Source organism: Rhamphochromis sp. 'chilingali' (assembly GCF_963969265.1).
Source record: "Rhamphochromis sp. 'chilingali' genome assembly, chromosome: 12".
Classification (NCBI taxonomy): domain Eukaryota; kingdom Metazoa; phylum Chordata; class Actinopteri; order Cichliformes; family Cichlidae; genus Rhamphochromis; species Rhamphochromis sp. 'chilingali'.
Window position 1 is genome coordinate 31,605,042 of NC_137939.1, and position 21,263 is coordinate 31,626,304.

At 39.6% G+C, this 21,263-nt stretch overlaps 2 protein-coding genes across 6 annotated transcripts in view; one reads left to right on the forward strand and one right to left on the reverse strand.

The window, feature by feature from the left end:
* Positions 1 to 21,263, forward strand: part of bcas1 (brain enriched myelin associated protein 1) — a 39,377-nt gene that overhangs the window by 2,098 nt on the left and 16,016 nt on the right. For 4 of the 5 annotated variants that reach the window (XM_080899817.1, XM_080899820.1, XM_080899821.1 and 1 more), the window contains exon 2: positions 10,502 to 10,954. The gene's annotated coding sequence lies outside the window, so the exon portion shown is untranslated. Of the gene's footprint in view, positions 1 to 293; positions 10,955 to 21,263 lie in introns of those variants that run through there. The other variant, XM_080899818.1, reaches the window with a different exon arrangement.
* On the reverse strand, positions 13,270 to 20,592 carry pfdn4 (prefoldin subunit 4). Its single transcript, XM_080899824.1, has 4 exons — positions 20,502 to 20,592; positions 17,093 to 17,200; positions 15,645 to 15,785; positions 13,270 to 14,342 (listed from the first exon to the last, which is right to left on the reverse strand). The coding sequence occupies exons 1-4, from the start codon at positions 20,526 to 20,528 to the stop codon at positions 14,211 to 14,213; spliced, it is 408 nt and encodes a 135-aa protein (XP_080755950.1). The 5' UTR covers positions 20,529 to 20,592; the 3' UTR covers positions 13,270 to 14,210.

Here is a 21,263-nt window from a genome sequence, read left to right on the forward strand (position 1 = left end):
AACCTGTCCAGGTGTATCTTTCCCTTTTCCCAGAATGGGACAAGCAGTTAAGACATGTTGCTGTCTGTTTTATTTGTTGTTGTAATTTCTTGTAAAAAAAAAAAATATATAAAACATCTTTTTCTTTTACTTAGTTATTTTTCAGTGTTTTAATTCTCATGTTAAATAGTTTTATTCATTTCATTTAAACTTTCCTGTTGTCAGCTGTAAGTCACGTATAAGGGACGAAGGATAACAATGATAAGATTTCCTCATTTCTGTTTAAGTATTGATAAAACAGACTGTCACACACTGTTCACCCTGTAATGACTATAACCTGCTCAGATTAAATGTGCGGAATGATATGGATGGATATAAGCTTCTTTAATTTTAAATTTTTTTTTATTTAGTCATATATTTTTGTTAAAAAATATATATTTTTTTTTACAATACAATACAATTTTATTTATATAGCACATTTAAAAACCCAAAGGAACACCAAAGAGCTTGACAGTAATATGGAGAGTCAACATAAGTCAATAACAGAGTACAAATGAGGCACTAGCACAGACAGGATAGAGGCACTAACAGACCAGGAGAGTTCGATAAACACAAAATATGCTAAGAAGACAAAAACAGCAGTAAAATTAATAAAAAAAATAATAAATTTTATAAAATCTAATAAAAGATTTAAAAGTTTTAAAATTTAAAAGATTTAAAAGGGTATTAATTGGTCAGGAAAGCCAAGTCAAATAGATATGATTTTAATCTTGATTTAAAGGATTGGATAGAGTCCAATGCTCGAATAGAAGCAGGGAGGCTATTCCAAAGGTTGGGTGCAGCTGAAACAAAGGCACGATCGCCTCTGGTCTTCAGTCTAAACTTAGGTTGGGCCAGGAGTAATTGACCTGATGATCTTAACGCACGACAAGGAGTGTACAAATTGAGGAGGTCAGTGAGGTAGCTGGGCGCAATGTTATTCAGAATTTTAAAAGTGAGTAGCAAGATTTCAAACTCAATTTAAACTCAGTGTAGATCAACAAGAGCCGGAGTAATAGGGTCAAATTTTCTAGTTCCAGTAAGAAGGCGAGCCGCCGCATTCTGAACGAGTTGCAGCCATCGAAGAGAGAAGGCTTGGAGACCACAGTAGAGAGAATTACAATAATCTAACCTGGAGGTCACAAAAGCGTGGATAAGTTTTTCCAGGTCCCTGTGTGGTATATAATGCTTAGCTTTAGAAATCTGGCGCAGTTGAAAAAAAACAGATTTAACTACAGATGATACTTGCTTATCGAGCTTAAAGGAGCTATCCAAATAGACACCCAGGTTACGCAGAGAGAGAGTTAGCTAGGGGCCCCAGCAGGGCAACAAGCTGGTCTCGAGGAATATGGCTATCGAACACCATAACTTCAGTTTTTTTCTCATTTAAAACGAGAGAATTTTCTAACAGCCAATCTTTAACCTCTCTCAGGCAATCGTACAGGGAGTTCAGTGATGCTGACAAATCATCAGTCAGTTGACGATAGATTTGAATGTCATCAGCGTAAATGTGATAAGAAATATTGTATTTTTCAAATATGGAGCCCAAGGGTAGCACATACAAAGAGAATAATAAAGGGCCCAATACAGACCCCTGGGGCACACCACAGCAGAGAGGGGCAACAGAGGAAGAGTATCCTCCCATCACAACAGAGAAGGATCTATCTGTGAGGTACGAATTAAACCAGTTAAGGGCAGAACCCTTGATGCCTACAACATGCTCTAGCCTCCTCAAGAGTATATTATGATCAACCATGTCAAAGGCTGAAGACAGATCCAATAAAACTAAAACGGCAGGGCGACCAGAGTCAGCAAATACAAGAAGATCATCATAGACTCTTAGCAGTGCCGTTTCAGTTTTACGGTGCTTGTATAGAAGGTTCTCAATCAATTAACCTAACAGGGTCAGTCCATATCCTTCTTATAAAACCTACTGTGCAGAAGAAAACAAAAAGAACAATAATATTACCAAATTATTCACACTGTCAATCTTTCAAAATATCTTTGTACTTTTATTTTGAAAAACCAAATCAAATTTCACATTTTTATAGTTATGCATTATTCCATAGTTTAACAATAAAGATTCATTGTGTTTAATTCTCTTTATTGGCTAGATTATGAAACCACTCAAATCATATTTACTTCTGTCCACTGAAAAAATGTGCACAGTTTGAAGTGATTAATAACCCATAATAGTCTGTAAACGTGCTTCCTATATTTTGTGTTGTTAATGACTGAACAAGTACACCAACTCTGTCTGTGAAGGTTCTCAGTCATCCAGGTCATTGTAGTCTAAGGAGCTTGGAAAGAAAAGGGTCTGGACTTCTTTAAGTTGCTTTAAGATGTTTCACCTCTCATCCGAGAAGCTTCTTCAGTTCTAAGGTCAAATGGTGGAGAGTCCCAGATTTAAACCCAGTGGGAGTATCCCCCCAAAGAGGGACAAAAGGACCCCCTGATGATCTGCACTTTACTTGAGATGTATTTTTCTGAGTACTTTTTACTTTTACTCCCTACATTTTTAAGAAAATTTCTGTACTTTTCACTCCTTACATTTTCAAAACAGGCTCGTTAATTTTGGTTTAGTGCATTTGGAGGGAGTTATTATTTCAGCACTGTGAGCCTTCAAACATCAAACCGATTTGAGCCTAAAAAGGAACACATCAAAATCAGGGATTAAAAATGGGTTGGTGTTTTGGGTGACTGGATATGTTTATTAGCTGCGGTACTTCAGCATCTAGCTAGCCCTACTGAAGAGGAGCGAGCATAAAGGGAGTCATATTATTAAGTGACGGGTGTTTCAAATGTAGCGTTTCTATCAGCATAACAAACATCAACAAACACACAAACTGTTCGTGTGCAGTTTGTCTCACAGTGTGTTGCTAGCTAAAGGACCAGCTGCTGTATTTTATAGGGAGAAACAAGAGAGAGAGCTAACTTCACTCAGAGATGGAGAAAGATAAGAAAAAGGACATGAGAGGAAGAAGAGAGGTTAGATGTAAAGTTAAGGACTGCTCAGTGGGATCTGATAAACTGGAAGTGTAAAGCTTACATGTAAGTTCTCGTGTTTTTAAATTAAATACTGGGTATGTACACGTGACATGTTTTTTCTTATTTTGCAAAACAAACTGATGTAGACTAACTGTTTTTTAAAGGTTGCATGAAAATCCTCTGCAGGTTAGTGCAGGATAAACAGGTTAGTTTGCTGTACTGTGGCTGTGGTTCATGGTCAGTTAGGTTACACAGATCCCTTTGAGCTTGAGATCTGTGGTCTATTTTAAAAAACAGCTAAAAACCCATCTATTACTTACTTTACTTACATCAAGGGTAGCAGAGATTCATCTGAATTTTTAGCTGATGATGCTGAGATTCATTGACTAAATTCCACCTTTATACCAATTTTATAATTTCTAGAAAAACGACACCATAAACAGTGTAGTGTCAGTGTAGAGGATGAAATCAGCCAGGCATCTGCTCACATCTGGTTGAATTCAATTGTGTAATTGAACAAAGAGCAGCAGGTCAGCTGATCACAGCCTGTACACTAAGAAAACCTACTGGAGCTCACAATAGAAATTATTATGAGTTATGATTCATTTCCCCACACTGAGCCATTACAACCAATTTTAGGTTTCCCACCTGCTGAATCCACTTTGACCTCTGACATTTAGAGGAAAAGTCGCCCTCTATAATGTAGGCAACAGAAAATAAATTCTCTTTTTTCTTTAGATTCAAGCTGAATATAATTAGAATTTTAAAAAAACAACAACTTACTTTTACTTGAGTAAGAAGGTGAATAAGTTCTTCTATTTAAATACAGACTGTCTGTACTTTTGCCACCTCTGCTCTTAGTTAACTCTGTTAGTATCCACAAAAATGCTCCAGGCCCACAAGTACCCTACATCCAGGACAATTGTGAGATGAAATGACACAATCCAGATTGTTTTTGTTTTTAACCACTGAGCTTCATCCAATTCAACCACTTACACTAAGGCTAGAGTTAATTGTGCTCCAGTATTATGCATCCCTTTTTGATGGTATTCTCCTCTGAGCTGGTCGAGTGGCCTAATTGAATGTATTCAATAGACAATTTATTGGCGGGATGACATTAGCTTACTGGCACACATCAGCATTACATTTGCCAGTTGGAGCTGACTGATGTGTTGAAACCGAAAGTGAAGTGAAAATACAGCACAGCACCTACCGAGGTGTTAATAGCAGAGATTCAGCAGCAGGATCAAGGTGAACAACACCCACAAACATCACAGTGTCAAGTTTTATAATGGAATTTATAAACCAGATGAATGAGGGTTCAGTCTGTGGGGACTTATAATGGAATTCTATGACACAGATGAACATAATGCTGAAACTTTTATTGCTTGTCTACAATGAACACACTTATTTCTTTTATAATAAAGTGATTCATTCTTCTTTTTCCTTCTTTTATTTTAAATAATTAAGCTATGTTTATATTTCAAAAAAACAAGAAAAGATGAACACCGGAGCGATTCCAGAAATCAGAAATGTCACCCTAAAGCGAGGTTATAAGAATATTTTCTGCTGCTGTTGTACCATAAATTGAAACTAATTAGGTGACAGTGGAGCTGAGTCAGTGCAAAACTAATATGACTGAAGGATCGCTGGTTTAAACGTGTACTTGGGGAAAATGTTCCTGGAGTATATTTGAAGCACTCATCTTTCTTCAGTAAACGTCATTAGAGTAATATTGTGCAAGACACGGAGGGCGCAATCGGTCTGCTGAAGCTGTCCAGTGGTGCATCAGCTCAGCGTAAGGTGGGGTGATCCGCCCACACTTTTATTCTTTGCTTAAGTGGTTCCTATCTAACACTCACACTCAATTTTATTTTTATTTTCATTTTTTTTGTAGAAGGTCTAAACCATGGGTCTCAAACTCAAATGAGCCGCGGGCCAATTCTGGCACTGTCATCTCATTGGAGGGCTACTTTAGTGTTCAAGTAGTGCAAAAAAAAAAGAAAGAAAGAAAATCCCCACTAATATTTCCTAAAATGTAGTGTTTTGTTGTTTTATTTAATTAAAAATATTGTATAACAAGAACGCATTTATTTTCCTCACTCTTATCTGAAGCCGTTCATTGAACTACCAAATAAACAAATTGGTACGCCGTGGCAGCACTTTTGCTATAATTTTGCTTGTATTTAACAAAATAAAAATGCAGACATAAGCATACACATTAGCTTTTGACTGTAAGTGAAAATGGTTTTCGTTCCAAATAAATCAGTCACCGAACTAATACAGCCAATCCCTCAACATGTTTGTCCTCTCTTGTTACCTCGGCCAGGTCCGCGACTCCGAAACGTGGTAAGGAGACCTCTGGCTAATACTTCGGGTTTCGTGTCGGGCGTCAACTTTGCTAGAGACAGACAGAGAGAGGCTCTGAAAGGCTGCTCCAATGGAACTTATTGTTTAGGAGGAAAATACGAACACAGTGTAAAGTCGAGTCTTAACAGCTTACTTACAACTGGGCTCGTCAGGCACTCTTTTTGGCTGCAGTGGCTTTTATTATATTTACATGCATCCATCTCCCGTTTCTGGTCGGTAGCACCTCATACTTTTCGACTTTGCTTTTTCTCCATCCACACACACACAGCGGGAGGGGCAGTCCCACACCTTCCCTGCAGCACGGACTACACCGCCCATGAGGCTACAGTCTTAAAGGGCCATGCCTGTAACACTCTGCTCATATTGCCTTCATATTAAATCATTTTTCGAATAATATTTTTTTTTAAATATTTATTCACATCAATATGCGGGCCGCAAGTAAAGGTGACGTGGGCCACAAATGGCCCGCGGGCCGCGAGTTTGAGACCCCTGGTCTAAACCCTTCTGATTAGTAGATGACCTGCTCCACCTCCTGGGCTACAGGCACCTCTAATGGTGACAGTTTCAGTAAACACAGTCGCTCTGGTTCTCCAAGTGGACTATTTACATACATGCACCCAAAAGCTTGGCCAAATATTAAGAGTCAATACTAAGGCTAAGTCCACATGTATATGGGTACTTTGAAAAAAAAGAGAATTTCTGCTTTATCTTTGAAAGACACATCTGTCCACATGAAAATGTAAAAGATACCATGCTCTCTCAACTGCATACTAAAAACACCTCGCGGTTTTAAAGAAGGCCCAACCGCGTCTCCATGTTCCTGAGAATCCTCAGAAAAACGGACCTGAGAAAGGAGCTGCTGACCGTCTTCAACCGTTATATGACATATGGCATCTCTGTATAGTTCTCCAGCTGCACCACAGCACACAAAAAGGCACTTCAGAAGGTCATTAATATGGCCCAAAAAAATCATTGGACATCTTCTTCCCTCCCTGAAAGACCTGCACAGCACTCGCTGTCTCAAGAAGGCAGGCAGAATCCTACGGGATTGTAAACACCCAGGACAACCGGGTGTTTAAGCTGCTGCCGTCTGGCAGCAGCTGGTTCAGGCTGCTGCGGTCCTGATAGACTCCAAATAGACTCAAGGATAGCTTTACAACAGGGTAATAGCCCTAATCAATGCAAACAGCTGACCTGGACTTTTTTTGTTGGTAACAAGAATAACAATAATAATACTAATAACAATGTGCAATAATAATGTGCAATAAACATACACTCATTCTGCCTTTTATTACTTAAGTTACTGTGTTGTGTTATACAGTTTACCAATTTTATTGTACTATGTATGACTGTCCAATGACAATAAAGATTTTATCTATCTTAAAGAAAGAGTCTGTGTTATATTTGTAAGTGTATAGAAATGTTGGCTAATCAGAAGCCTAAAAACAAAAACACTGCATCCTATCTGATATTTTTAAAAGGACATAAAGGTGCACGCCTTTGACATAGCAACACAAAATCTTCACTTTCCCTGTCTGCATGTCAAATGCAGAATTCGAGTCTCTGAAAGCATTCACCTTGGAGGGACTTTTTTCAAAAGCTCCATTTTCAGTGACCCAAAATGCCTTTTATATGTGGACAAAAGACCTAAAGTGTATAGAGAAAGCTAAATTGACAATAACAACTCAAAACCTACAATCTTGTCCTTGGTCCAAAGATTCTGCATTTTCATACGCTGGTATCCAGACATTAGAGTAAATGTAAAAAGGAGTACAAAAGGAAATTTACTTGATCTTCCGGGAACCTCGAATACCTGAATAAACTATATAAACAACAGTATCTCTTGTACTTGGTCAATGTGAACCACAGGGGTAGACAAACGCACTGATCCAGATTGTCTAGCCCTTAACAAACACGACTTCCACTGTGACTAAAATGGTTAAAAGAAATCATCCACCCTTCCACAGAGATCACGCCACATATCACACAATGACGATGCAAAAATAACTGTTACCGCTGTGAAATGGGAAGCCCCTACCAATCAGAGTGAAACATATATTGATTGACATATGAGGGTCTGGTAAATACAAAAGAAAGATGCAACCAGAGCCTCGAACATCCAGTGGCAACCAACTGTCAGCTAAATGTGACAAACAAATCCCAGCTGTTATAGTGCAAGAGGTGGGGTATATTAGACACGTTGCTGCATATAACTCAAAATAGTTCTATAAAATCCCTTTAAGAGACAAAACTATAGTAGGTTTTAAACAGTCTGTTCTTTCTTTACATGCCGTAAATATGCACGCTTCGTGCATATGTCCGTTTCTTCAAGGTCTTTGCTGTGTAACTGACAAAAATTTTAGGTAATGATATTCATTGATATATTTGGAGTCATTCTACTGTCTTTCATATGGTAAGTTATTGGTCTATTTTTCCATGGTGGATATGGAAATGTATTTCTGAAGTAATATTCTCTGCATATTAGGGGCTTCTGATTAAAGCAGCTAACTGATGGAAAGTTACAGCCTTAGACTCCCACAGATTTTTAGGCATTCTAGGTGGAGGCTTGGTAATACACGGGGTGAAAGTTTTAATTTCCAATTCAGCAATTCATAAATGAAAGATAAACAAATCTTTAAATAAACCACTGGATGTTGGCTCTGAGACACCAATTTGTTTTCGAAGCACTTATAAGTTCTGATTGCTGCACCGATGCCCCCCCCACACACACACACAAATTCTCACTGAGGGATCAGTCCACACACAGACTTGTCTTCATCATTCAGATGATTCATAAGCCGCCGCAGTGGAATTGCGCCTTTATTGTCTCGGCTGATCATCTTGACAGACAGTAATGAAATGAATGACAGAAGATATCCCAACATAGTGCTCAGCCTCCACACATAATGCGGTCCAGAGTCCCTGTCCACAGGAAGTGAAGGAATTCATTACCATCAAATTAATTAGTCTTAAAAGTCTCACAAAAACTTAGCGTGCCGTCTACAGTTTGAGCTGTGTGCCCTACCGCTGCCTCCTAAATGATCTGTGACATTTGTTGACACAGGTGCATACCTGGATTGTGCTTCTCGCAGCCCCCGACACGAGGTCTCTTCACTGCACTCAATCTCGCTTTGTGCTTTTTAGGCCTTCCCTCTTAATCCCCATGATATAGCTTACTTGACATTCTCTCATAATGCATTTCACTGCAGCTGTCAAGGCTAAGGACTCTTATATCCTGTCCCATCATTCAGAAATTCAGTTGGGCTTTCCAATCTACTTGACTGAAACACAACAAAGGCAGAACGGTGTAAGACTAAGGCTGCAACTTGTTACTGTTTTCACTTTGCTTGGTAATTGTTCTGATTGATCAGTTAACTATTTGGCATATAAATTGACCACCGCTATTTCTTTATGCTTCACTGATGTATTCAAATATCCAAACAGTCCAAAATCAACCATATTTGAGTAATAATATAAGAGCAAAGCATTAAACCTCTAAATTAGCTGTGATTAATCTGCAATCGACTGAGAAATCATCTCAAATCCAACCGAGGAACAAATCACTGCAGGCGTGTGTAATGGTGGTTTGCGTGAGATAAACTCTCCTACTTACAGAAATCTTTATCTCATCTAATGAACCTATAAAGAAATTATAATAATTATTGCTATTCTTTAGGGTTCACAGCAGAACCATTGTACTTCCTTCTAATCCCATCATACGTAAATTGCCTCCGACTTGGCCGGGGGGGCAGCAAGCAGCAAATTTGAATGAATGAATTGAACTAAACAGCAGGAATATTTAATAACAGCAGGTTCTGAAAAATGGCCGTGATAATGCGGCAAAACTGAAGTCTTTTTTTTTTTCTTAAAGAAATGACACCAATGCTAGCATTCTGCTGAGGCGTGCCTATTGGTCAATCAAGGATAACATACTGTAGTGACACCACCTTTCTAAATGAAATTACAACAGAAACTTATCTGTGTACAAACAGAGGTGTGGACTACTGTACTACTAAAGTTATTCTGAATGAGAGACAATTTTGTTGTTGCTTTTATAGCCTCATATCAATCCAAGGCTTGTGATTTCCACACATTCAAAGCGAATGTAACTCTTGCTGTTGTATTCAAACTGTCCTCAATTTCCAGAAACCAGTATCTGTGAAAACAGTTCACCGTGCCATTCATAAATCCAGGTTAAAGCTCTATGGTGGAAAGAAGAAGCAATATGTGAACATAATCCAGAAACACCAGCATCTTCTCTGGGCCAAATCTCATTTAGTGCAAGTGGAAAACTGACAAATCTATATTTGAAATTCTTTTTGGAAAACAAGGACACTGCATCCTCTGGACTACAGAGGAGTGGGACCATCTGGCTTGTTATCAGCACTGAGTTTAAAAGCCTGCATCTCTGATGGTATGGCGATGCATTTGTGTCCACAGAACTGGCAGCTTGCATATCTGAAAAGGCACCATCGGTGTTGAAATATACAGGTTTTAGGCCAACATCTGCTCCCATCCAGACAGCATCTTTCCAAGGCGATGATAAACCACGTACTGCAGCTATTATAACTGTGTGGCTTTGTAGTAGAAGAGTCCGGTGCTGAACTGGCCTGCCTGCAGTCCCGACCTCTAACTAATTGAAAACATTTGGAGCATCATGAAACGAAAAAAATGACAAAGGAGCCTCAGGACTGTTGAGGTGCTAGAAACCTGTATTAGACAAGAATATGACAACGTTCCTCCCCGAAAGTCGTGCAGCTGGTCGCATCAGTTTCCAGACATTTACAGACTGCTGTTAAAAGAAGAGGGGATGCATCTGCTAACTTGGGCCCTATCCCAACTTTTTTAGAAGCTGATATTAAATTCAAAATAACCTTTTTTGGTGTTTTAATGATACACTTTGTCAGTTTAAACATGAACTATTGTGACTAAAATCATTTGAGATATGCAATTCATTGCATTCCGTTTTTAATTGACATTTTAGAGTAGCCCAGTTTTCTTGCAAAAATGATGTCGAATCTATGATATGAAATTTAAGTTCTCATATTTTTGTGAATTTTTGCCATTGTTACCAAGATATACACTGTTTTCATATTGACTATATTGCCTATGTTTCTGTCCTCAGTCAGTGCTTCTTTACAATACGGCCAAACCATCCATCCATCTTCTTCCGCTTTATCCGGGGCCGGGTCGCGGGGGCAGCAGCCTAAGCAGAGAAGCCCAGACCTCCCTCTCCCCAGCCACCTCCTCCAGCTTATCCGGGGGAACACCAAGGTGTTCCCAGGCCAGCCGAGAGATATAATCTCTCCAGCGTGTCCTGGGTCTGCCCCGGAGCCTCCTCCCGGTGGGACATGCCCGGAACACCTCACCCAGGAGGCGCATCCTTGTCAGATGCCTGAACCACCTCAGCTGGCTCCTTTCGATGTGGAGGAGCAGCGACTCTACTCTGAGCCCCTCCCAGATGGCTGAACTTCTCACCCATACGGCGAAACCACGACACCTTTCTAGGCCTCGTCCAAGTCCGCCACCAGCGTCTACACTTCCAGGATCTTCTCCTAATTCGTACCATCATTTTCAAGTAAGGACTCGGTGTTGGGGTTAATTTAGTAGTCGTCTATACAGTTTTGCAGTTGAGTTTGCAAGTTTTGGACACTTTGCTTTTTAATTACTTGCATCCTAGCTTCCAATAGAAATGACTGCATTGAGCTGCTTGTTTATTTTTCTATCTTACCTTTTGGCCATTTAATCTATCATTAACATAATAACACTGTTCTATCCCAGTTAGAAATGTTCATTATACAGGTGCTGCTGTCCCACTCTTTTCTAACCAAAAAAAAAATCCAAACCTAAACTTTTACACAGGTGCTCACATTGCTAGGTCATCATAAAATCCTCAGTTTTACACGTATAGCCTTTCACCTACTTAAAAAAAAACATATACAATCAATTTATTCTGCATGTCTTTTATCCTGTCTTCCTTCTCTCACCCCAACCGGTCGCAGCAGATGGCCCCGCCCCTCCCTGAGCCTGGTTCTGCCAGAGGTTTCTTCCTGTTAAAAGGGAGTTTTTCCTTCCCACTGTTGCCAAAGTGCTTGATCATAGGGGGTCATATGATTGTTGGGTTTTTCTCTGCATGTATTATTGTAGGGTCTACCTTACAATATAAAGCGCCTTGAGGCGACTGTTGTTGTGATTTGGCCCTATATAAATAAAATTGAATTTAACTATTCCTTTAGCACTCCTCCAACAAACTTACTGTGAACGTCTCAAAACCCGAGCCCGTTTAGAGACCCTATGACCACCCAAAATGATCAAAACGCCCTCTACAAAGACGACATCCTTGTATCACCTCTGCAAACCTAATACTCCCCCCCCCCCAATCAGGTCTGGCCAAGCATTCTGGTTTCCTGCCATCTTACTCCCTTTCCTTTCACCATTTGCTGTGAATTGTCGCAGAGAAAATAATTCCAGTCTATTAAAAGAGAGGAAAAAAAGCAGACCCGTATGCTAATAACAACAGCAAAATAACAACACGATGTACTGCAGGGTTTTTAATTTTGCAAATTCATGTAATATTGTGTTATTGAACCGCCTGCCATTTGACAAGCAGCACGCTGCATTGTGCTTTCGAGAGGGGCTGGATTGCTCCCCCTTGTAATGAATAAAAGCTGGCTGAGACAGAACAGCTGTAAGTGATGAAGAATGGCTGTAGCTGCTATGGATTTTTCAAACCGTCTGGGTTGACTCTCCTGACATTTAGGCTAACATACAGAGACAGTGAGCAAACACGATTTTTCACTGTAGCACCAGCGCAGAAAATGATATAAAGTGTGCACAAACTCTTCATGGAAAAACAAGGGATACCCGCTCAAACAACTATTTCTTTTTATTATTTAGAAAGCAGGCAAATCAAACTGTCGTATATGTAATGCATGCAATTGATTTTTATGGGAAAATGATGTCCCAGGTGCATACTGCTGTTTTTGTTTTGGTTTATTTTACGTTTCATTCATAATTCTTCTGCAGGAGACATGACGTGAGCATGTTTGGACGTATATTTGCAATGCGCAGCTATATTGAGGGATCTCAGAAAGCTCATCTCGATCCTACTTATAGATACGAGCTCACTGAAATTACTGGGGAACTAGAGACACCCACTGGTATGTTTTTGCTGTTACTTTAAATCAAAGGAAGCAGAGCCTACTACATATATGTACCTTATTTAAAGTCACAACTTCAGATCATTTTCCTCCAAATAAAGGAATTAAGATGACAGTGTTTGGTGAATTAAACAACAGACTTCATCCTATTGAAATTGTGTCCAAACACTAATGAATCTAAAGATTCTGGCAGACTATACCCGACCTTGATTGAATATTCACTCCAAATCATGCCACTTTAAAAGCTATCAATCCAGCAGCGCGGTTGATAAATATCAACGTGTGCGTCATTTGAGAGGAAGCGAGGGAATGAGCGGACAGGTAAAAACAAACAGATGCGGGGGGCGAAGGGGCAGAGACTGAGTAAACAAGGCCATGAGGGAAATAACTCAAGTCATTTCCATGCATGTTCCTCTGAGCCTGAGGTTTAACAAGCTGTGCATAAAGACAAGCTTGTGTGGGCAGTGTTCCTCTTAATCATAGCTATGAATGTTCAGCAGGAACCCTACAGGGAGGGGAAACTTGTTAATTGAGATCTCGATTCTCCTGAGGTGTCTCCTATAACTCCAAGCTCTCCATTTCTTTTATTTTTTTTCCATCCCAGACATTTTATTAGCTCACGCAGGCCACACTTGAGGGCACAATTTAATGAGGTTTGTGCATTGTTGATATTTGTGAGAGCCACCAACCATCCAGAACACTGTACATGCTGGATTAAAATGGAGGAAAGACATTAAAGACAACATAATTCATCTTTTAATTCTGCTGAATTGTTACAGATCAATGAAGTGCATTTCAGTTTGAACTGGGTACTAGATTATACTACCCCCGCCCCCCTCCTCCAACAACAAATACACTCACTCTCGTGCAGTCTTCTTGTTCTGATAATGTAATCAGCATTTTCAACATACACCCAAAAATCAAACTTCTGTGTTACCTAGTGAGTGGCTAGTTCCTTTTACCTTTTTAAAAATGACGCCCCACTGAACTGTGTTTTGTGGATGTGGTGGCAGATTTCTTGCATGTTGTTTTAAATTGCATCTAAACCGTATGGCTACTTATTAAAGCAGAGACCTCTATATTCACACACTCGTTCAGCCTGCGACTACGGGTCTCAGCAAAGCGTCATTTGCTGAAAACGCGCTTTTTTTATCGTTTCAAACTCGAAAACTCTCAGACAGAATGAATTAATGATTGATGAGAATGACGTCAAAACTTTGCAAAGAGTACAAATCAGTGTACTCTAAATTATTGATTGACGAGTACACCAGTGTGTCACAAACATTTTGTCCTACCTTTGACATTAGTAAAAAAATGACAAATCCTTTTGCTGCATTTCAGACTCTGTAAAAAGAACAAAGAGCTTTGTAATATTTTAATTTCTAGCAAATTTGTAATCAGTTCAGTGAAAAAAAATTGATTATGCGACCACTTGAAATTCATTAGAAATGAAGTACATTTATTCATTTGCGCAAAACATTTGTTTGATGACCTTGTGATCATGTTTGACAACACAAAACTGCAGACACATTATTGGCATGAATGAAAGATGCTACCAAACGTAAGAAATCTTTTTTTTTTTTTTTTTTGGGGGGGGGGGGGTGTTGTGAAGCCGATACAGGAGGTCTGTGGAAAAGTCCAAACTGGGGCAACTGTCAAAGTCCATTTCACTGCTCAGCTTTCATCTGCCTCCAGGTTAATGTTGTTACCAAACTTGGCATAAAGCTGCACCTTCAGATCACTCAACACTTGCTGTATCGCTGACACTTGTTTCTCAAGGTCTTGGACCTCTTGCTCCAGTGTTTCCTGATTACAGAACACAGAAACTCCAATTACAGAACAGCCAGTTCAATTTCCCCACAGCAGGCAAGCAACAGACACAAGACATTTCCCAAACCGATTTCACCAAATGACTCTATTTATGTCATCAAAAGCACATTCCAAACACTAAAAGAGATCATTTTAGGTAAGAAATCATCTAAAATGACTGATATAAATCCACATTAAAATATAATCTGCCGATATAATGACTGAGCTGTCTTCGACACATTTGTCATTCAAGGTTTGCAGCAGACTCCTTTCAATCAATCAGTTCAGGGCTGTGCAGTATGTCCTATTGTGATAAAGTCACAGCAACACAAGGACAAATGGAGACATAATGGAAATTACAGAAGGGAGAAGGTTTAATCTGAAGTCCCTGTTGGTTAACGTCTCTCATGTAGCAGCCACAGAGCACGGCCATTGCTACACGTCTTTCCAAAAGGTGCGTCAGGAAGCTCTCAAACCTAAATTTGAAACTTAGACTTGTACTTTTTGTAAAATGGGAATTTTTGAAAGGGAACTGAATTATGAATACTTGTCAGGCACAGATAACAATGACTGCTTTTTGGACATAACAGCAGGACTGCTAGAAATCCTTTACCCAGTGGAGCATTTCTAAAAATACTCTCAATTAACAAATGCTTTTATTTTAAATTATGTATTATCAGATAAATGTATAAGTCTAAATCAGGTCTGAGTGATGAAAAGACTCAAAATCCTTATTGATTTATGAAGAAATTCTTGGTCTTAAGAGATTTTGGAATTAATACATTAGATTTGACTGACAAAGTTGCCGTTTTTTCATTTTGCAAACAAGATATTCATATCTGCAAAACACATGACACAGTTTTGATGAATTGTGATTCATGGCTAGTAAGCAGTAGGTATAAATGAACAGGCATTTAGCACTGTTTGTCCACGCACTTCTGAAAGTAATTATAAACTACACAACACGCACATTTGTCAAACTGTGCTCAGTGAGTCTGTTTAGATGAGTTCTGAATGTTGTGCATGCAACGATATTTTCAACTCTGCACAACAACACATTCGAGAAAGCAAAAAGCATGCAAAATTCACTTTTCCCTCAACTTTTTGGGACTGCACTGGCCTCCAGTACTGATAAGCTGACTTACAAAGGAATGACACGACAAGGACAAATCTTTGTGTTTACAGAAAGGAATGTCTTTGAAACAAACCGTGATCGATAAAAGCCGTTGAAATTTGAAAAGAAGCTCACAAGACAGTGATTTAGAAAAGGTATTGAGAAACCGTCTGCGTTACACTTACCTTTGCGGATTCCAGCATCTCTTGCGTTTCGTCCTGGGAGTGATTTATAAAGACGTCGCCGATTTGATAAGGGATAAATAGAGAGTTGTCGTCAAACAGCATTAGGTCATCACTGGCATCCTGAAGGTTCTGAAGAGTTTTCTGCACGAAGACATTCACAGTCAGTCAGTTTGAGGTGGTTGCAAATAAACCTCGGTAGTTTAGGCGTCATTTAGCATCACAGTTCAAGATCAGTTTGTGTAATGCATCATTCAAACAACAAAACTGGATGAACTGTAAATGTTAAATTATCTTGATGTTGCGAATTTGGGGGGGGGGGGGGGGGGGGGGGTATACACAGCAAATTAGCAGCTCACAGCTGACCACAGCTGATGAGGATGTGGGTAACAACACACAGGGACAACACAGGGGCTGAGAATATGGTGCAAGCCAAACTTTTCACATACATTTCTCTCTAGAATACAAATGTGAAGGATTTGAGGTTTATTCTGCGTTTCTTCAATACTGTAATGATTTACTGAAGTCAAAAGGAATTTGACAACTGCAGGCAAACAACTCATCTACTAATGTTTCTACAAAATCCTGAATGAATCCTTTATTCTGGAATGCCTGAAAGACATCTCGCAAGATTTAAATCTCACAAGAAGAACAACATTAATGCATTACCCTTCAGATCTAGGATGGAGGGACTAACAGCATCTGCAGCTATCTGACAAAGAGCTGCGCATAAAGGTGAAGCTGTCAATTCCCTGGCCAACTGGTTCTTAAACTGACCTATAACAAGATCAGGTACAAGCAACAGAAATGAGCTTCCTCATAACAGCATCTGGTTTCAGCTTTAGAGATTGAGGATGAGGAGCTCAGTTACTCAGGAGGAACTTGGTACAGCTGCTGCTCTGCTGATCATTAGGAGCCAGTTCTGGCATCTGATTAGGATGCCCTCTGCACACCTCCTCGGAGAGGCATTTCAGGCATATCCAACTGGGAGGAGATCCCAGGACATGAGAACATCGATTGAGTCGGTTCTGGGGTAATTTTAAAGTAAGATCATTAGAAACATCTCCATGGATATTCGTCAATCATTCACCAGCAACACAATGTTTAGCTTCCATAATGACAACTAATTAAAGTCACTTTTCCAGCAACTAGGCTAGAAAGTGAAACCAGTGCACAAGTGACAAAGGAATGAGTCTACTTTGTGTTGAATTCAAACACAAGCCCATTCAAATAAAAAGCTAAATAGTCAGACTTCTCCTCCAGTCATTAGCCCAGTTCAATCTTCCTGATCAGAGTGCCAGTTGTCATTTTGAATTTAATGTAATAATTTTATCTAGATATAAAAACTCACATCTGGGTGTAATTTGACTTTTGTAAATTTAATTGAACGCTAAATCCTTGCTCGGATATAAGACTATAAAACATGTCTTCCCAGCCCCGGTAACACTCACCCTCTTTTCCAATATCTCATTCTTCAGCTCCGTCATCCGATTCGTGTTCCTGGCAAATTTATTGATCTTCTGCTGGTCTTCAAACGTTACATTCACATCTTCAACTGCCTGCAAACAAGGAGAAATGACTTGAGGTTGCAGTTCATTTTAGCCTGTTAAACATGACAATCCTAGATGCGCTGACAGAATTTAACTTATTCTGCTATGAGTTATAAGTATTGATCAGCAGCAACTTTTCCAAAGATGAAATCACAAGCATTACAAAGACATGCTGTGTAGGGGTGCAACGATATTCGTATCGATATTGAACCGTTCGATACAGTGCTTTCGGTTCGGTACGCATATGTATCGAACAATTTTTTTTTGTTTTTTTTGTGTCCCGTTTGGCTCTATAGCCATCAGAATTGTTGTCTTGAGGCCAAGAAAGATGCCAAGAGGATTTATTTTAAGTGGATCATCATATTGGTCCATTTGATTGACCTTTATTATAATTATGAATTTATTTTATTTTCAGTTGCAAACGGGACAGACATGACTGTGGGATAGGACAGGGGGAAAGAATGAAAGAAAGAGGGGGAGAGAAAGAAAGAAAACCAAAGGGGAGAAAAAAAAAAAAGAATACAAAATTTGTAATTTATTTTATCAACTTTCCTTCTGACCATGCTGTCTGTGTTGAGCGCTCAGTGAATCTGCATTTGACTACTCCGCCTAGGCTCGAGAGTGCAGCCTAGGCGGAGTAGTCGAACGCAGATTCACTGAGCACTCAACACAGACAGCATGGTCAGAAGGAAGAGCGCAGGGCAAGCTAGCGAGACAGAAGTGGACCTCCCCACCCTCATTCAGATCTGGCGTTTGGAATTATTTTGGTTTTCATGTGACGTATGACCCTGAAGGTAAGCGAGTCATGGACTAAAGTAAAACAGTATGTTGGATGTGCCATGCAATGCTCAATTACATGGGTGGGAGCTAGTGTGTTAGCGCAGTTAGCTCGTTAACGTGTTGGCCGTCTAGCCCCTCTGTATAGGGTAGCTCGTTAACGGAGATTTGCCGTGTTGTGGCGTTAAGGTTATTTCAACGAGATTAACCTGAAAGCACTAGTGGGAACACAACGAATATGACTGCACATTTACACCGACATCATCCTAGTGCAAAGACAAAAACAACAAGCATGCATGCTACAAACTTTAGCCGAGTCATTTAGACAGCTGTTAGCACAGGATTCTCCTTATGGAGACCTGATATGTTTAATATGCTGCTGAGAATATAGCCCAGAAGAAGCGGATAGTATAGCTTTTATTTTGGAAAGAGACATTTCTCTGTAATAAACTCTCTTTTCCAAAGATGAGTGATTCCTCAATCAGATACAGGGCTCGCAATATCGCTAGCCCGACGTCCCGGGGCTATCTCTGCCCTGCCTGTCGGGCTATTGTAGGAAGGAAAAATATATGTCAATGCTTTTGCATTCTTTCAGAAATGTAGCTGGGTAATTATGTCATTGGCATCGGTGAGCCACTGTCAATATGTGACATATTGAAATCGTGTTTGAATTTGCGCTTGTTTTTTTGCTTTCACTTTGCAATCGCGCGAACTGTGTATAGAGAGCGACAGCACTGATCTGTGAGTGATGATAATTTGTGCACCAATTCCTCTGACATCGTCTTATTAATTGTTAGCTTACTATGCAAACATGACAAGTGAAATCTCCCGCAGCTTAAACATGTGAGAGGTTGATCGCGCAGAGAATCGCTGAGCTTATGTGAGTGTGGCAGGATATATATTTCACTACGATGACCTGGATGACTGAGAACCTTCACAGACAGATATATATTTTAGTTCTGCTGAGCCAAATAAGACAGGTCAGGGTGAAGAAGTGACAGCCAAAGAAAAGCTTACCACAAAACGGAGAAGTTATGACAAATCAGACTATAAGGCAAAAAGAAAGTGCAGCTTTATGGTTTCATGGACAAAAGAATTTCTGTGGCTGCAATATGACGAGCTAAAAAACAACACGCACAAGGGTTAGGGTTAAATTTAAAAACTGTACTTTTGTGTTAAAATATATATTTATAATTTTAATAAATGACAAATTAAAAAGGCATGAACATTTTTTTTGTATCGAAAAAATATCGAACCGTGACACCAAAGTATCGAACCGAACCGAACCGTGAATTTTGTGTATCGTTGCACCCCTAATGCTGTGTTAACTGAAAAAACAAAAAAAAGACCCACCACCTTATGAATGGAGAAGCATTTAGTAAGATTAAAGCAAGCCTTATAAATAAAGAATGTGTGGTGGTGTTGTTTTAAATCAAGCGTAAGGAATAAAACCAAAGAGCTGTATTCAGTTTCATTTAGAGTGACCAAGTGGCCTACTTTATGCAGGATTGCACAATGTTTTTATTTTTCACCTCCTGTCCTACATTTCGAATTGGCTCCAATTCACCACAGCACAGGTCTGGCTTTTGGCTGACTATATAACGAAATCTACCACAAATAAAAGTTATGTGGTGTGTTTTTGCTGGCACTAGACTGCAATTTCCCTTTTGAGAGAGTAGAATCAATAAATAAACTATGCATTTTTCATTTGAACCTCAAATACATGTAATCTGGTTGATTTGTCCAGTGCTAAAATTAATTTATTCAGCGCATCCCTCCTCAACACAAAGATTATTAGGAGGGGAACAGCAGATGAAACACCAGAACAAATATTAAACAAGTACTGCCAACCAAGACCATTGCATTAAAAAAATAAAAAGCAACAGCTGGAAAATTGGTTGTAAAGGTGCATATAGATTTGTACCCGTCAGTCACATCCTCTGCAACCCGCATAGCTTTATCAGACTGCCCTCTTAGCATTAGCGTAACCCACATTGTCCAACACATGAAAACTATTTGCTCCACATTTGGCTTGTTGTGATATGGTCATCCTACTGTGCTGTTGGCCCCTCAGAAACATTTAAATATAAACTGAGTGAGACTGAGCAGGGTATTGGTCATTTATTGGGGACATATACTGCTTTAGCTTGTCGTTTCTTAGACAGTTAACTACAGGCCGATTTTTATTTTGTTTGCTAGCATGCTAGCTTGGGTGTCCCATCACCTGCAGCGGCCACTGCCCTGATCTGGATATTGAGCTCATTGTTTCACCACATAGTTAAGCTCGCACGAACAACAGCTGCAAAATTACAACGTATGTCGAGCTAGTGTTTTAACCCAAGGAGATATCGCTTTACGGTAGCTACACGAGGGTGTGACGGCGCTTTCAAATATCACCGCCGTGAGAAAGCTCGGCGTCTTACTCGCACACATACACGATGCCACCTTCTTTCTGCATCCCCTGTTAAAACAGCGATAGAATAACGCATATGCAAGACAAAAAAGTGGATTTTTGTTTAAAAATATTGCTTACCACGGATGATTTCATGGTCGCTGCCATCTTTGCTTCTTCGACTGTTCACCCGCAGCGTCGCTCAGCGGGATAAATATCCCGACACTGCCACCTATCAGCAGGCCTGATCTGGAGTTTGACCCCCACAAGTTGGCCAGAAAATGTGTTTACTTCTCTCAAACTGTTTGTTTAGTTCTTTCCCTTCTTTTTGAGTTTTCGTGTGATTGATTTGTTTATTTAGTTGAGTTCATGTTCTGGTAACTATAGTTAGATATGTCGCAAGATGCTTTCCCTTACATTTACATCTAGAAGCTGAAATTTGACTTATTTAAAAAATAATTCAGCCATTTTTTTGTTCTGTTGTAGGTAATTATCTCAATAAATGTGCAATCGTGCTTTACACTGGTTGTGTAAAGCACTTTGGGGTCCTTAGGGACTAGAAAAGCGCTATACAAATACAGGCCATTTACCATTTCAATACGCCAAACAAGTTATTATGCCAACCGGAACTGCTGTTCTGTAAATATTTGCACACAGTACTGCACCCAAGTTCAAATATTTAATGAATACATCTGTAATGGGAGAAGACTAGAAATTCATATTTGTCTAGACCGAATTACAATGCACCACCTGTAGTTTTAAGCATCACTGGCATTTTAGTCTGAGTGAAAAACAAATCATAAATATGCAGGTTTTTCTGTCTCAAAGTCAGCAGTCTTTATCTAACTTTGTAGGAGCCACTAGCATACCTAGTAGGCTGTTACGCGTTGGTGCACCATGAAG

Coding starts and splice junctions, on each gene's coding strand:
- pfdn4 (XM_080899824.1), bottom strand. CDS start 20,528: ATGGCAGCGACCATGAAATCATCCGTG. Junction 17,201..20,501: donor CGACCATGAAATCATCCGTG/GTAAGCAATATT, acceptor CCTTGTTTGCAG/GCAGTTGAAGATGTGAATGT. Junction 14,343..15,644: donor AGATGCTGGAATCCGCAAAG/GTAAGTGTAACG, acceptor TTCTGTAATCAG/GAAACACTGGAGCAAGAGGT.